General features: G+C 49.4%; 1 protein-coding gene across 5 annotated transcripts in view; it reads right to left on the bottom strand.

Annotated features, from left to right (window-relative positions):
* Window positions 1-11,887, bottom strand: part of LOC140429573 (spindle assembly abnormal protein 6 homolog) — a 122,790-nt gene extending 110,903 nt beyond the window's left edge. For 4 of the 5 annotated variants that reach the window (XM_072516751.1, XM_072516754.1, XM_072516755.1 and 1 more), the window contains exon 1: window positions 11,579-11,887. In XM_072516751.1, the coding sequence (XP_072372852.1) occupies window positions 11,579-11,643 (65 nt within the window). In that variant the 5' untranslated portion in view covers window positions 11,644-11,887. The remainder of the gene's footprint in view (window positions 1-11,578) is intronic. The other variant, XM_072516752.1, reaches the window with a different exon arrangement.
* Window positions 11,888-15,533: the final 3,646 nt, after the last annotated feature.

Here is a 15,533-nt window from a genome sequence, read left to right as displayed (position 1 = left end):
ATCATAATTAATTGTGGAATGGGCTAGAAATGCCAAATGGCTACACCTGCTTCTATTTTCTACGTATGTATGTATATCTGTAAAGGTCTAGCTGGGATGAAGGAGTCCTGTATTATAGTTAATATTTTCTTGTTTAATAAATGTTTAAATTTTTTGTTAAAACATCACCAGCAAGGGCAGCATGATGGTGCAAGTGGTTAGTGTTATGGGTCAGAGTTTAGAGAATCCCAAAGTGTATCATGGAGTTCACCTGACCCACAACTTTTAATAGATTCTGGTATGGGGAGCACACGGCTCACTCTACAGGTATGATACAGCAGAAATGAAAAGTATTTTTAAAAACAAAACAATGTTTGACCCCCACGAGTGTCATTCGTCTGGTCCCCTTTTGTGGGAACCAATGCTGAACGCGCTCGCCCGACATATCCGAGGCAAAGGGAATAGATCCCAACGCCTCGGGTACCTGCACATTAAAGTGAGACCAGCTGCCTCGCTTTAATATGCAGATTTTCTAAAATGTGATCCCATCCACAATGGGTGGAATTTACATCACAACGTCTCGCGAGATCGCTTTAGAGCTCGCAAGGCATTGTGCGCCAGGTAGATCCCTGGCGCGGGGTCTCCCGCCTTTTAATTGGCCATGCTGAGCCTGTTTTTGGGCACAGCATGGATGTTGGATCGCGCCACTTCTTTGATTCTTGAGGAAATGTATAACCTTTGTTCAGCTCTCCTTCCAAAACAGCCTTCTAGTGGCTGGTTTAGCACACTGGGCTAAATCGCTGGCTTTTAAAGCAGACCAAGGCAGGCCAGCAGCACGGTTCGATTCCCGCACCAGCCTCCCCGAACAGGCGCTGGAATGTGGTGACTAGGGGCTTTTCACAGTAACTTCATTGAAGCCTACTTATGATAATAAGCGATTTTTATTTCACATCAAGCACTCAACATGCATAGTAATGCAAACAGATGCCCTCAAATTTTGTCGGATGCTTGTATATTGTGGATACACTGTACCAACCCATATTAATTATTGTCTCCAGACACATCATATAGGTTTCTCTCATTTATTGGTCAGCTGACTAAAGAAACAACAGAAATGCCAGCAGAGCAAATATTCACACCATAGTTTCCTTCCCATGCTTGACACAAAAATACCAACAGTTCAGTAAATTTAGCTGAACCATAAAGGCCAGGAAGATCTCAAATTCACAACTGTGTAGAGAGCATTAAAATTGACTTTGTTGCTTACCAACCTCTTGATCATTATCCGGACATATTGAGCTCAGTTATGATACATCTGAACAACCAAAAAAAGCAGTTTTGAGATGGGGAAGGCAATAAAATTGTGTGCAAAAAAGGTGTGCGGCATGGAGGTGGTAAAATGCAGCTAAATTACACGTTGTTTCTTCATACCAAATTCAATAATCATGTTTGCATCATAAATTCTGTAGTTTCATCGATTCGAATATACTGATTTTATGAAGCACTATCAGCCAGTATGAGAATGAGGCTGATTGTTACACCTTTGTAACAAAGAATATCAAGACTCAAGGAATTAACCACATACAAATAAACTAATCCATCTTAATTAATACCATAACGCAAAACGGCAGAAATATTACAACAGCAACTGTATTTAGATTGTGCCTATAACATAAAATATCTCAAGTGACTTCAGAGTAGCATTATAAAGCAAAATTTGACACTGATCCACATGAACAATAATTGGGCAGAATGCCAAAAGCTTGATCAAAATGAGTAGATTTTAACGAGTGTATTATGGAGAAAGAGACACGAGAGGTTTAGCAAACAAATTCCAGAGCCTCAGGTCTAGGCAGCTGAAGGCACAACAACAATGGAGCAATTAAAATCAGAGCAATTAAAAGCGGGGAAGCTCAAGAGGCCAATATTAGGGGAACATAGATGTTGTGGGAGGTTATGGGACTTGGGATTACAGGGATAAAGAGGGCCGAGTCCATGGAGGGTCTTAAAAACAAGGACATTTTAAAATCAAGAGATACTTGACCAACAGCCAATATAGGTCAGTGAGCCTAAGAGTGGTGGTTGGTTGAACAGGGCTTGCAGCAAAGCTTTGGATGACCTCAAGTCTGAGGATAAAAGATGGGAGGAACAGAGATTTTTTTAAAATATAAAACAAATGAAGAACCCAAAAGCATTTCTCCCATCAAAACAGAGTGCAAGAGCTTTGATGGCCTAAGCATTCAGGAGCATTTAAGGGACAGCTAAATAAAGGCACGAGGAATTCAATTTGTGTTTGTAGAATCACTACAGTCCAAATGGAGACCATTCGGCCGTGCACTGACTCTCTGAAAGAGCACCCTACCGAGGCCTACTCCCCCACCCTACACCTGTAAATCCACAACCCTAAGGAGCAATTTGGTATAGTTAATCCACCTAACCTGCACATCTTGGGACTGTGGGAAGAAACCGGAGCACTCGGAGGAAACCCACTCAGACACAGGGAGAAGGTGCAAACTCGAGAAAGACAGTCACCCAAGGCAGGAATTGAACCCGTCATCCTGATGCTGTGAGACAACAGTGCTAACCACTGTGCCGTCCAGAAGAACAGGATGAACCAGAAAGATTAATTTATGTTTATTCTTTCACAGGATGTGGGTATTGATGGCTAGGCCATTTCCCGTCCCTAACTGCCCTTGAGAAGACGGTAGTGAGCCGCTTTCCTGAACCGCTGCAGTCCACCTGGTGTCGGAACATCCACAGTGATGTTTGGGAGGGAATGATAGAATTTTGACCCAGCAGCAGTGAAAGAAGAGCGATATAGTTGCAAGTCAGGATGGCGAGCAGCTTGGAGAACCTGGGGCTGATGGTATTCCCACATGTCTGCTTCAGACATGTCCTTCTAGATGTAGAGGTCACCGGTTTGGAAGGAGCTGACAAAGGAGCCTTGGTGAGTTGCTTCAATGCATCTTCCACTGGTACACACAGCTGCTGCTGTCTGTCAGTGGTGGAAGGAGTGGATGTGGGTTGGGTGACAATGAAGAGGGCTGCTTTGCCCTGGATGGTATCCAGCTGAGTGTTGTTGGAGCTGCACTCACAGAAGTAAGTGGATTTCATCACACTCCTGACTTGAGCTGTGTAGATGGTGGATAGGCTTTGGGGAGTCAGGAAGACAGTTACTCACCACAGATGCTGCCAGACCTGCTAGTTTATCCAGCATTTTTCTGTTTTTATTGAATCTGTTTTTGGTGGTTCTGATCAAGAGAATGTATTGACGAGAAACAAAGGGGATGACAGAAAGAATTAGCAGAATACATGAGTTACGGGGTGGTAGGCGAAGGAGAGCAGGAAGGGATAAATGTCATCACTTTATTGCTTGCAATATAAAGCTAGGAAATTGGCTAAGTATCTGAAGGAGAAAAAGTGTTGGGTATGTGGAAATAATAATAATCGTTATTAGTGTCACAAGTAGGCTGACATTAACACTGCAATGAAGTTACTGTGAAAATCCCTTTGTCGCCACACTCCAGCACCTGTTCAGGTATACGGAGGGAGAATTCAGAATGCTCAATTCACCTAACAAGCACGTCTTTCGGGACTTGTGGAAGGAAACTGGAGCGCCCAGGGGAAACCCACGCAGACACAGGGAGAACGTGCAGACCCCGCACAGACAGTGACCCAAGCCTGAGTGGGACTAAGTTGATAGTTTTTGAGTTAGACAGCACCTGAGTGGGACTAAGTTAATAGTTTTTGAGACAGACAGCACAAATGGGAGGGCCAAATGACCTCTCTTTGTTGTGTTATTCTATGACTTTGTGATTCTTTTTTAAAAATATATTTATTAAAGTTTTATAACACAATCTTTCTCCCTTACAAACAATAACCCCCCCCCCCCCCCCCCTTGTAACAAAAAAAAAAACGAGAAATCGCACAGAGCAAGATATATACATGGCAAAATTATATATTTACACAGCTTTGTACACTGGCCCTCACCCGTACGTGCCAGTTTCCCCAACCCTTCATGTTATCTCTTGCTCATCCACCCTCCGAGGCAGTCCCCCCCAACCCCCCCACTCTCAGGACGTCCCCCCCCACCCCACAAGGTTGCTGCTGCTGCTGACCGACCTTCCTCTAACGCTCTGCAAGATAGTCTAGGAACGGTTGCCACCGCCTGTAGAACCCCTGACCCCTGCGCAGGCCCTCTCAAGGCGAACTTAATCCTCTCCAACTTTATGAACCCAGCCATATCATTTATCCAGGCCTCCAGGCTGGGGGGCTTTGCCTCCTTCCACATTAGCAAGATCCTTCGCCGGGCTACTAGGGACGCAAAGGCCAGAATACCGGCCTCTTTCGCCTCCTGCACTCCCGGTTCGTCCACTACTCCAAATATTGCGAGCCCCCAGCTTGGCTTGACCCGGACTTTCACCACCTGAGATATTGCTCCTGCCACTCCTCTCCAGAACCCCTCCAGTGCCGGGCATGACCAAATCATATGGACATGGTTCGCCGGGCTCCCTGAGCACCTTCCACATCTGTCCTCTACCCCAAAGAACCTACTCAACCTCGCCCCCGTCAAGTGCGCTCTGTGGACCACCTTAAATTGTATCAGGCTGAGCCTGGCACACGAGGAGGAGGAATTAACCCTACCCAGGGCATCAGCCCACAGACCTTCCTCGATCTCCTCCCCCAGCTCCTCCTCCCATTTACCCTTCAACTCTTCTACCAGCGCTTCCCCCTCTTCTTTCAACTCCTGGTGTATTTCCGACACCTTGCCCTCCCCGACCCATACACCCGAGATCACCCTATCTTGAACTTCTTGTGCCGGGAGCAACGGGAATTCCCTCACCTGTCACCTCACAAAAGCCCTCAACAGCATATATCTAAAGGCATTTCCCGGGGGTAACTCGAACTTCACCTCCAGTGCCCCTAGGCTCGCAAACGTCCCATCGATGAACAGGTCCCCCATTCTTCCAATCCCCGCCCGATGCCAGCTCTGGAACCCCCCGTCCATCTTCCCCGGGACAAACCGGTGGTTACCCTTGATCGGGGACCACACCGATGCTCCCATTGCACCCCGGTGCCGTCTCCACTGGCCCCAGATCCTTAGCGTTGCCGCCACCACTGGGCTCGTGGTATACTTTGTCGGCGAGAGCGGCAGCGGTGCCGTCACCAACGCCCCCAGGCTCGTTCCTTTACAGGACGCCATCTCCATCCTCTTCCATGCCGCCCCCCTCTCCCTCCATAACCCACTTGCGGATCATCGCCACATTTGCTGCCCAGTAGTAGCTCCCTAGGTTTGGCAGCGCCAACCCTCCTCGGTCCCTACTGCGTTCCAGGAACCCTCTCCTTACCCTCGGGGTCTTATTCGCCCACACAAACCCCATAATATTCCTGCCTACTCTCTTAAAAAAGGTCTTAGCGATCACGATGGGAAGGCACTGAAACACAAACAGAAACCTCGGAAGGACCACCATTTTGACCGACTGCACTCTACCCGCCAGCGAGAGCGGTAACATGTCCCATCTTTTGAAATCCTCCTCCATTTGCTCCACCAACCTCGTCAGATTCAGTTTATGTAGGGTCCCCCAACTTCTGGCTATCTGGATCCCCAGATACCGAAAGCTCCCCTCCGCCCTCCTCAGCGGTAGGTCCCCTATCCCTCTTTCTTGGTCCCCCGCCTGTAATACAAAGAGCTCACTCTTCCCTACATTGAGCTTATAGCCCGAAAACTCCCCAAACTCCCTTAGAGTCTGCATGACCTCCACCATCCCCTCCATTGGATCCGCCACGTACAGCAACAGGTCATCTGCATATAGCGACACCCGATGCTCTTCTCCCCCTCGGACCACCCCCCTCCATTTATTAGACTCCCTCAATGACATGGCCAATGGTTCGATGGCCAATGCGAACAACAGGGGGGACAGGGGGCACCCCTGCCTCGTCCCTCGGTACAGCCGAAAGTACTCCGACCTCCGCCGGTTCGTCACTACACTCGCCATCGGGGCTCTGTAAAAGGAGCTTAACCCAATTGATAAACCCTACCCCGAACCCAAACCTACGCACCACCTCCCAGAGGTACTCCCACTCTACTCGGTCAAAGGCCTTCTCCGCGTCCATAGCTGCCACTATCTCCGCCTCTCCCTCCTCCGATGGCATCATTATCATGTTTAAGAGCCGCCGCGCATTGGTGTTTAGCTGCCTCCCCTTTACAAATCCCGTCTGGTCCTCGTGGATTACCCCCGGGACACAGTCCTCGATCCTCGTGGCCAGCACTTTTGCCAGCAACTTTGCATCCACATTGAGGAGCGAGATCGGCCTGTACGATCCACATTGCAGTGGGTCCTTGTCCCGCTTTAGGATCAAAGAAATTGTCGCTTCCGACATTGTCGGGGGCAGGGTCCCCTCCTCTCTTGCCTCATTAAAAGGTCCTCACCAGTAGCGGGGCCAACAGGTCTGCGTACTTCCTGTAGAACTCCACCGGGAATCCGTCCGGTCCTGGGGCCTTCCCCGCCTGCAAGCTCCCCCAACCCTTGCTCAGCTCCTCCAACCCAATTGGTGCCCCCAAACCAGCCACCTCTTGCTCCTCCACCCCCGGGAATCTCAGCTGATCTAGGAATCGTCTCATCCCCTCTTCCCCCGCTGGGGGCTGGGATCTGTACAGCTCTTCATAAAAAGCCTTGAATACCTCGTTTATTTTCGTCGCACTCCGAACCGTGGCTCCCCTTCCATCTTTGACTCCCCCTATTTCCCTCGCTGCCATCCTCTTACGGAGCTGGTGTGCCAGCATCCGACTAGCCTTTTCCCCATACTCGTAGGTCACCCCCTGCGCTTTCCTCCACTGTGCCTCCGCCTTCCCTGTGGTCAACAGTTCAAACTCCATCTGGAGCCGTCGTCTTTCCACAAGTAATCTTTCCTGCGGGGCCTCTGCGTATCTCCTGTCCACTCTCAAAATCTCCCCCACTAACCTCTCCCTTTCCATACCCTCTGTCTTCTCCCTGTGAGCCCTAATGGAAATTAGCTCTCCCCTGATCACCGCCTTCAACACCTCCCATACCACCCCCACCTCCCCGTTGTCGTTGGCCTCCAAGTACCTTTCAATACACCCCCTCACCTTCCCACACACCACCTCGTCCGCCAGCAGTCCCACATCCAGCCGCCACAACGGGCGTTGGTCCCTCTCCTCTCCCAGCTCCAGTTCCACCCAGTGCGGGGCATGGTCCGAAACGGCTATAGCCGAATACTCCGTCCCCTCCACCCTCGGGATGAGCGCCCTACCCAGAACAAAGAAATCTATCCGGGAGTAGGCTTTGTGTACATGGGAGAAGAAAGAAAATTCCCTGGCCTGCGGCCTTGCAAACCGCCATGGGTCCACTCCCCCCATCTGATACATAAACCCCCTAAGTACCTTGGCCGCCTCCGGCCTCTTTCCAGTCCTTGATTTGGAGCGGACCAGTGCTGGATCCAACACTGTATTGAAGTCCCCACCCATTATCAGGCCTCCTATCTCCAGGTCCGGAATGCGCCCCAACATGCGCTTCACGAATCCTGCATCATCCCAGTTCGGGGCGTATACGTTTACCAACACCACCCACGTCCCTTGCAGCCTACCGCTCACCATTACATATCGCCCTCCATTGTCCGCTACAATAGTCTTGGCCTCAAATGACACCCGCTTTCCCACCATTATTGCCACCCCTCTATTCTTCGCGTCCAGTCCCGAGTGGAATACCTGTCCTACCCATCCCTTTCTTAGCCTGACCTGGTCCACCACCTTCAGGTGTGTCTCTTGGAGCATGGCCACGTCCGCCTTCAGTCCCTTTAAGTGCGCAAACACTCGAGCCCTCTTCACCGGCCCATTCAGGCCCCTCATATTCCACGTTATCAGCCGGATTGGAGGGGCTCTCACCCACCCCCCCACGCCCCGCCGACTAGCCATCTCCTTTTCTGGGCCAGTCCCGTGTCCACGCCTCCCTCACCTCCAGTCCCCCAGAGGGGGGGACCCCCGTCCCGACCACCTCTTGTGTGTCCCATTCCCTTTCGGCCAGTGCAGCAGCAACCCTTTCCCCCCCCCCCCTTCCCCCCGCTAGCCCCCTGTCTAGCTTTTTTGCTCCCCCCATGTCACTCCCGTAAGTCAGCTGACGCCTGCTGACCCCGGCTTCCCCCCACAGTCCCATTGACCTCCCCGCGTGGGAGTCTCCCAATCCATATGCAATCCTTCGTTCCCCTTCCCGCCTTTCCAAAGCCCGCTCCGCCCCCTCTGACGCAGCTCCTGTCGCAGCCTCGTCTCTCTCCCCCAGCCCATGAAACATTTCCTGCGCGTGATTGACCCCCTATATACAACCATCACACATCAAACCCCAAAACATCCCCCCCACTCTCACAAACCCTCAGTTAGAGTCCAACTTTTCGGCTTGTACAAAGGTTCACGCCACTTCAGGCGTTTTGAAGTAATAGTGTTGGCCCTTGTATGTAACCCACAGTCGCGCTGGCTGCAGCATTCCGAATTTCACTTCTTTCCGGTACAACGCCGCTTTGGCCCGGTTGAAACCCGCTCTCCACTTTGCAACCTCTGTGCTCCAGTCCGGGTATATTCGGATCTCTGCATTGTCCCACTTACTGCTCCGCTCCTTCTTGGCCCATTTCAGGACCCACTCTCTGTCCGTGAACCGGTGGAACCTCACCACCATCGCTCTTGGCGGCTCATTTGCCCGGGGCCTCCTCGCCAGCACCCGGTGTGCCCGTCCAACTCCAGCGGCCTCGAAGGGGCCTCCTTGCCCATCATCGACCCGAGCATCGTGCTTGCGTATGCCCCGGCATCGGCCCCCTCCGCTCCTTCAGGGAGACCCAGGATCAGCAGATTCTTTCTCCTCGACCTGTTCTCCAGGTCTTCGAGTCTTCCCGCCCACCTCCTGTGTAGCGCCTCGTTCTGCTCCACTCTCGCCACCAGGCCCACGAGCACGTCCTCGTTCTGACTGACTCTTTTCTGTACCTCCTGGATCTTAGCTTTGTGGGCCTTCTGGGTGATCCCGAGTCCTTCAATTGCCGAAAGCTTAGGCGCCAACATCTCCTTGCGCATCTCCTCGCGCTGCTCCTCGAAGCAGCGCTTGATGAACTCCTGCAGCTCCCCTTTGTCCCTGGCCGCCACCATTTTATTTTCTTTCCCTCGCTTCTCCCGTTGCTCCAGTGCCGCTCCTTTGGCCGTTACACTTCTGGTCCATTTCATAGAAGTTGGAGGGGGACCTCTCTCTTCCCTTCCCCATGGGCTGCGTCAAAAAAAAAAAGTTCCGTTGGGGCTCCTCTAACGAGCCCGAAAGTCCGTGGTAGCGGGAGCTGCCAAATCGTGCGGCTTAGCTGCGCATAGCCGCAGCCGGAAGTCGAGAGGGAATCCTTTTGGCAGTGTTCGCTTCACCAGTCTGCCCCAAAAAGTCTATGGAAACTCCTGAAAAAGGTCTGAGAGTCCGTTCCAGACGGGAACTGCCGAATGCGCAACCTACTCCTCCATGGCCGCCACCGGAAGCCTCGTCCCTGCTTCTTCAATGGCCTTGGTAGATCTTTTCAGTTGTTCCCTCTGCTGCTAGAATTCACCTTTGATAGAGTCAAGTCAGATTGCAGCTTTAAGCTTGCCCTTCCCCTGCCTGCATGCTGGAAGAGGCCTTTGTCTATTCCTGCAGCTCAAGCCAAATCTTTTACTGTTTCTGCCGGGTCTGGTAGCCAAAAGACATAACATTCCTGGAGGACACTGTCAGGGGAATGCTGCAGTCTTCTTCCCACACCGGGAAATGTCAAACAAATGCTATGGGAGCTATGAATATGCGACCTAGCTCTGCATAGCCGCATCCGGAAGTCTCAACTTTGTGATTCTACATACATTTTTAAAAAATATTTTTACTGGTGTTTTAAGTTATCGATACAGAAAAACAAAAAAGGAAACTGAGTTCTGTATTTAACAGGCAATGCAACAACAGTAATAATAACCAACAATAGGAACAAGATGATTTGAGCCCCTCGCTGTCACCGTAACCGTGACTGGGGTTCCAATACCATTAATAGGGGTAACATGGTGGCACAGTAGTTCGCACTGATGCTTCACAGTGCCAGAGACCCTGGTTCGATTCCAACCTCGGGTGACTGTCTGTGTGGAGTTTGTATATTCTCCCCGTGTCTGCGTGAATTTCCTCCTGGTGCTCTAGTTTCCTCCCACAGTCCAAAGATGTGCAGGTTGGGTGGATTGGATTTGCTAAATTGCCCCTAGGTGCAATTACGGGGATAGGGTGGGGGATTGGGCCTAGGTAGGGTGCTCTTTCGGAGGGTCGGTGCAGACTTGATGGGCCGAATGGCCTCCTTCTGCCTGTAGGGATTCTATGAGAATATTTCCACCTATACATTAGTGTTCGATATTTACAGTGGTGCGATTCTACATATCACTCCTAAAGGGCAAAAATCTTTATAGTAAATAGTAAAAAGATATCAATAAATCACAAAACTCAGGCAGAATAATCTGTGTATTACATTCCTTCCCAGTTCCCCATTTAAGATTTATCCACAAGGTGTGCTACATTCAAAGGTGTCTTTGATCTAAATCACAAAAGTCACCGTCTGCCTATTAATTGCATGGCAAATTTGTTTGCTCGCCAATTTCCAATAGTGTCATATTTTTGTATTCAATCCAAGCAGAGTTTAGGAGATCAAGAAGTCCAATCTTACAATAATGTGCCATTAAACAACAGGGAGCAAAGACTCCTGCAATCATTCATTCTTCTCGACAGCACGACAATCAGGCCATTAAGTTTACCTGACTAGCAGTTAAATCAAAGCTAGACAGGTCACAGAAGATACAGTCCAGTTGTCAAAACGTTCTACTTCTAAACTACCAGTGTTAATAAATTCAATTGATAAGGCACAACTCAAAATACAAAAAAAAAGCAACCGTGAGAATGAATCAAAAATAAAATAGGCATTCAAATAACCATTAGTACAACTGATTATCATACTAAGTAACCTGTCACGCAATACAAGAAGGCAAAGTTGAGTCGTTTTCATCCTTTCACTGAACTAGAGTTGAACTATAATCCCAACAAAACCGCAAATTTCTGGTCATTTTTATGCAACGACGGGATGACTGCCAACATTTTCAAAATTACAGGAGGATCAGGCTCACTATTTTCTTTCATATGAATGAAGTAATAAAGAGCAACTACGTTTATAAATCTATAAATACAATCGTTCGTTACTGGTAAAAAAAATAACAGAACCCACTCTAAAACTGGTCGATTAGAGGAACAAAACAAAAAGGACGAAACCGTCCAAATGTGTCTTCTAGGCTAGAGTACGTTGAACTTTAAACACTTGACACCGGCTCCGTGGGACTCCTTTCTTTGAACCGCCGGGGGAGCTGCTGCCTAAACCCAGGCGCCACCTGTACCTGGACATCGATAGCACCGGAGAAGAACAATTTAAACTCGCAATAGAATCATGTCCAACAGTAAATGGTATTAAAACCACTGCAGCTTTAAAATGAGGCGCAATGTTGGAAGGGGAAGAGAGTCGGTCACTCGGCCGCTTTAAGCCCTGACAGATGCGGGTAAGAGTCTCTCGGCCTCACCTGTCTTCACAGTCTTTACACTTGATGAGGACGGCGGCGCTTTTACAGAACAGCTCCTCGGCCATGGTGAGGATGAGGAGGGGGGTGAGATCCTGGGCCCCCCTTCACCTCATGGTCATCCGTTCAGAGACGGACAGTGAGCGGCTCGGCCTCTTACATGCTGGGCGGCTCGCTCTCCGAGCCCCGCTCCCTATTACTCGAGCTGAAGGCTGTGCTGGGCCCGCCGCACCGGCTCACACCCACGGTTTCCAGGGGTTACCGTTCCCGGCCGCTTTCCCGCCACCTTCACCCGCTCCGCCAAAGAGCCTGCCCGACTCCCGAGAGCCAAGAGCAGACACGCGTCCTTCCCTGCTCCTCACAACCAGAGCTTGTTGCTGCCCCCACTCGGCCAGGATAAGACTCCAAACTAATTCGACTGCCAGTCCTGCGCTCAACGCGGGCTAAATTCCTGTCGCGGTAAAGGCCAGAAAATCGGCCGAAAGCAAAATACTATCAATGCTGGATATGGAAAATAAAAACGGAAAATGCAGGAAACACTTACCTTATGGGGTGTAATGGCCACTTAGATAATAATTTACTTCAGCATATATCAGTACTCTCAGGAACAAGACCAGAAGGGGAATTATAAAGAAAGAGATGGAAGGGAAGATCGTCCATTGCCAGTGGAACCAGATTGTTGGTCATGAGCCACTTAAAAAAAAAACGTTCGTTCTGGGGATGGTTGTCACTGGCAAAGCCAACATTTACTGCCCATCTCTAATTACCCTTGAGAAAGCTTCTTGAACTACTGCAGTGTAGGTACAACCACAACGCTGTTAAGGAGGTGGTTCCAGGATTTTGTTACAGAGACAGTAAAGGAATGGTGCTGTTGTTCAAGTCAGGATGGTGTGTGGCTTGGAGGAGAATGTGCAGGTGCTGGTGTTCTTATGTGTTGGCTGCCCTTGTGCTTTTATGTGTTAAAGGTCTTGGATTTTGAAACTGCTGTGGAAGGAGTTCCTCGGGGCAATTTCCTAGGCCCAAACATCATCAGCTGCTTCATCAATGACCTTCATCATAAAGTCAACATTGGGAAGGATTCGCAACTCCTCAGATATGGAAGCAGTCTATGCCCAAACAGGTCAGAGGCCAGGAATTGAGGCGAGTAACTCGCCTCCTGACTCCCCAAAACCTGCCCACAGCCTACAGGGCACAAGTCAGGAGTATGCTTGAATATCTCCACTTGCCTGGCTGAGTGCAGTTGCAACTACAATCAAGATGCTTGACACCATCCAGGCGAAAGCAGCCCATTTGATTGATACCCATTCACAAACATTCACTCCCTCCACCACAAATGCACAGTAGTAGCAGTGTAACATCCACAAGTTGCACTGAGCGAACTTACCAAGGTTTCTTAGACAGCACCTTAAAACACACAACCATCTAGAAGGGTAAGGCCAGCAGACACCTGGGAAGACCACCACCCGGAAGTTCCCTTCCGAGCCATTCACCATCCTGACTTGGAAATATATTGCTGTTCCTTCACTGTGTCTGGGTCAAAATCCTGGAAGCTGCCTCCCTAATATCTCTGGGTGTACCTACACCACATGGACACCAGTGATTCAAAAAGGCAGCTCATTCCCATCTTAACGGCAAGTAGAGATGAGCAATAAATACTGGCTTAGCCAGTGAAGCCCACATCCCTTGAATGAATAAAAAAGAGGAGGCATGGTGAGTTGCTGCAGTTCATCTTGTCGTTGGTGCACACGGCTGCCATTCTGTGTCAGTGGAGGCAGTGAATGTTAAGGTGTGCTGACCAAGTGGGCTGCTTTGTCCTGGACCTTCTATAGGGTCTAACTACTGTAATTTAATAAGGCCAGAAAGGCAAAAAGAACAACATTTTGTTTGTTTTGTTTTGTTTTGTGGTTTTTGTGAATGGGTTTATCCGGCATCCGCCACTTACACTGGCGTGATGCTCTGTGTGTCTACTAAGCAGAAGAACACAAAGTAACTGATGGATAACACAAAAGGAAGGTGCTCCAAAACGACGGGCGGAGCACAGCCCAAAAAGAACGAGTAGGGAAACGAAACCTTAACCAAACCTGTCAAATCAAGGTGTGAAAATTGGGGTCGATAAGGCAGTGCAACCCCTGCGGATCCCACCGAGCACGGAAGGCCTCGAGTGTGCCCGCGGACACCGCATGCTCCCGCTCCAGGGACACCCAGCCGCGAACGAGGCCGTGGAAGATGGACAGACAGTCAGGCTGGACGACCCCCTCGGTCGCCCACTGCCTGGACCTATAAATGGCAAGTTTGGCCAGACCCAGGAGCAGATTCACAAGGAGGTCCTCCGCCTTCCCCGCCCCTCCCTGCCGGTACCGGGTGTCTGTAGATCAGGAGCGTGGGGCTGAAGTGCAAAGAAAACCTCACCAACAACGTTGTCAAGATACCAAAAAGGGAGTGCAGCCTAGGACAGGCAGCATATACGTGCTCCACGTTCTCCACCAGGCCGCAAAAGTGGCAGGTTTCTGGCAGGCCGTAAAGTGATTTAGTCTATGGTTGCATGGCACTGCCATGCACAGCACCCTCCACCCCAGGTTTCCAAGTTTTGCTTTGTCCTGGATGCTGCTGAGCTCCTTCAGTATTGTTGGAGCTGCAACTATCCAGCCAAGTGGAGAGGATTCCATCACACTTCAAACCTGTGCCTTGTACATGGTAAACAGACTTCTGGGAATCAGGAGGAAGGTTATGCATTGCAGAATTCCCAGCATCTGACCTGCTCTTGTACCCACAGTATTTACATGGTTGGTCAGTTAAGTTTCTGGTTAATGGTAACCCCAGAATGTTGATGTTGGGAATTAAATTATAATGAATGTTAAGGCGGGATGGTCATTCCATGGCACTTGGGGCTGGTTTATCACAGGGCTAAATAGCTGCCTTTTAAAGCAGACCCAGGCAGGCCAGCAGCGCGGGTTCAATTCCCGTACCAGCCTCCCCGAACAGGCGCCGGAATGTGGAGACTAGGCGCTTTTCACTAACTTCATTTGAAGCCTACTTGTGACAATAAGCGATTTTCATTTCATTTCTGTGGCACAAATACTACTTGCCACTTATGAACCCAAGCCTGAATGTTATCCGAATGTTGCGGGTACGGACTGCTTCAGTATCTGAAGATTGCAAATGGAACAGAACACTGTGAAATCATTAGTAAATATCTGCACTTATGTGAGTGAATGCTTTTTGTTACAGATGGTCACACACAATTCATTAGCATAATTCAAATGAAGGCTGCACACCCAAAACATCATAACCTGCCTGTTCTCTTTATCAATGTTATGTGACTTCCTGTATATTCCTGGTATTTTCTGATTATCTTAGGTTTCCAGCATTGGTATATAGCACAGAACTTTGAAAATACACTATTATACTTCAAGCATTGCCAATTTAATTCAAAGGATTTCTCCAAAATTATCATGAAGCCTTCCTGCACATCAAAAGGAGTTCCTTGTCTTAGTGCCGGAACATGATTTTGAACCTCAGGGGATTTTTATTTATTTGTTCATGGGATGTGGGCATCAATGTCGAGGCCAGCATTTATTTCTTGTTATAACCCACACAAGACCTACGGGAATGGGCCAATTAGCCTCCCTAAGCCTCGTGGAATATGAGCTTCCCCGATGAGAGGTGGGGCCCGCATCAATAGAGTAATGGACTCTTTTTTTTTTGAATAAACATTTTATTGAGGTATTTTTGGTATAGAAACAACAACAAAATAGACAAGATACATGAAACCATAAACATAGTGCAAAAACCATTTACCTTTCGTACAGGTCTCCTCCGTATTGACCTACTCTAATCTAACCTACTCCCCCCCCCCCCCACCCTTGGTCTGCTGATGATTAATTTTGCGCAAGGAAGTCGACGAGTCGACGAACGGTTGCCACCTCCGACTGAACCCTAACAGTGAACCTCTCGAGGC

This window comes from Scyliorhinus torazame, chromosome 9, assembly GCF_047496885.1.
Source record: "Scyliorhinus torazame isolate Kashiwa2021f chromosome 9, sScyTor2.1, whole genome shotgun sequence".
Classification (NCBI taxonomy): domain Eukaryota; kingdom Metazoa; phylum Chordata; class Chondrichthyes; order Carcharhiniformes; family Scyliorhinidae; genus Scyliorhinus; species Scyliorhinus torazame.
This window is presented reverse-complemented; position numbering and strand designations above follow the sequence as displayed.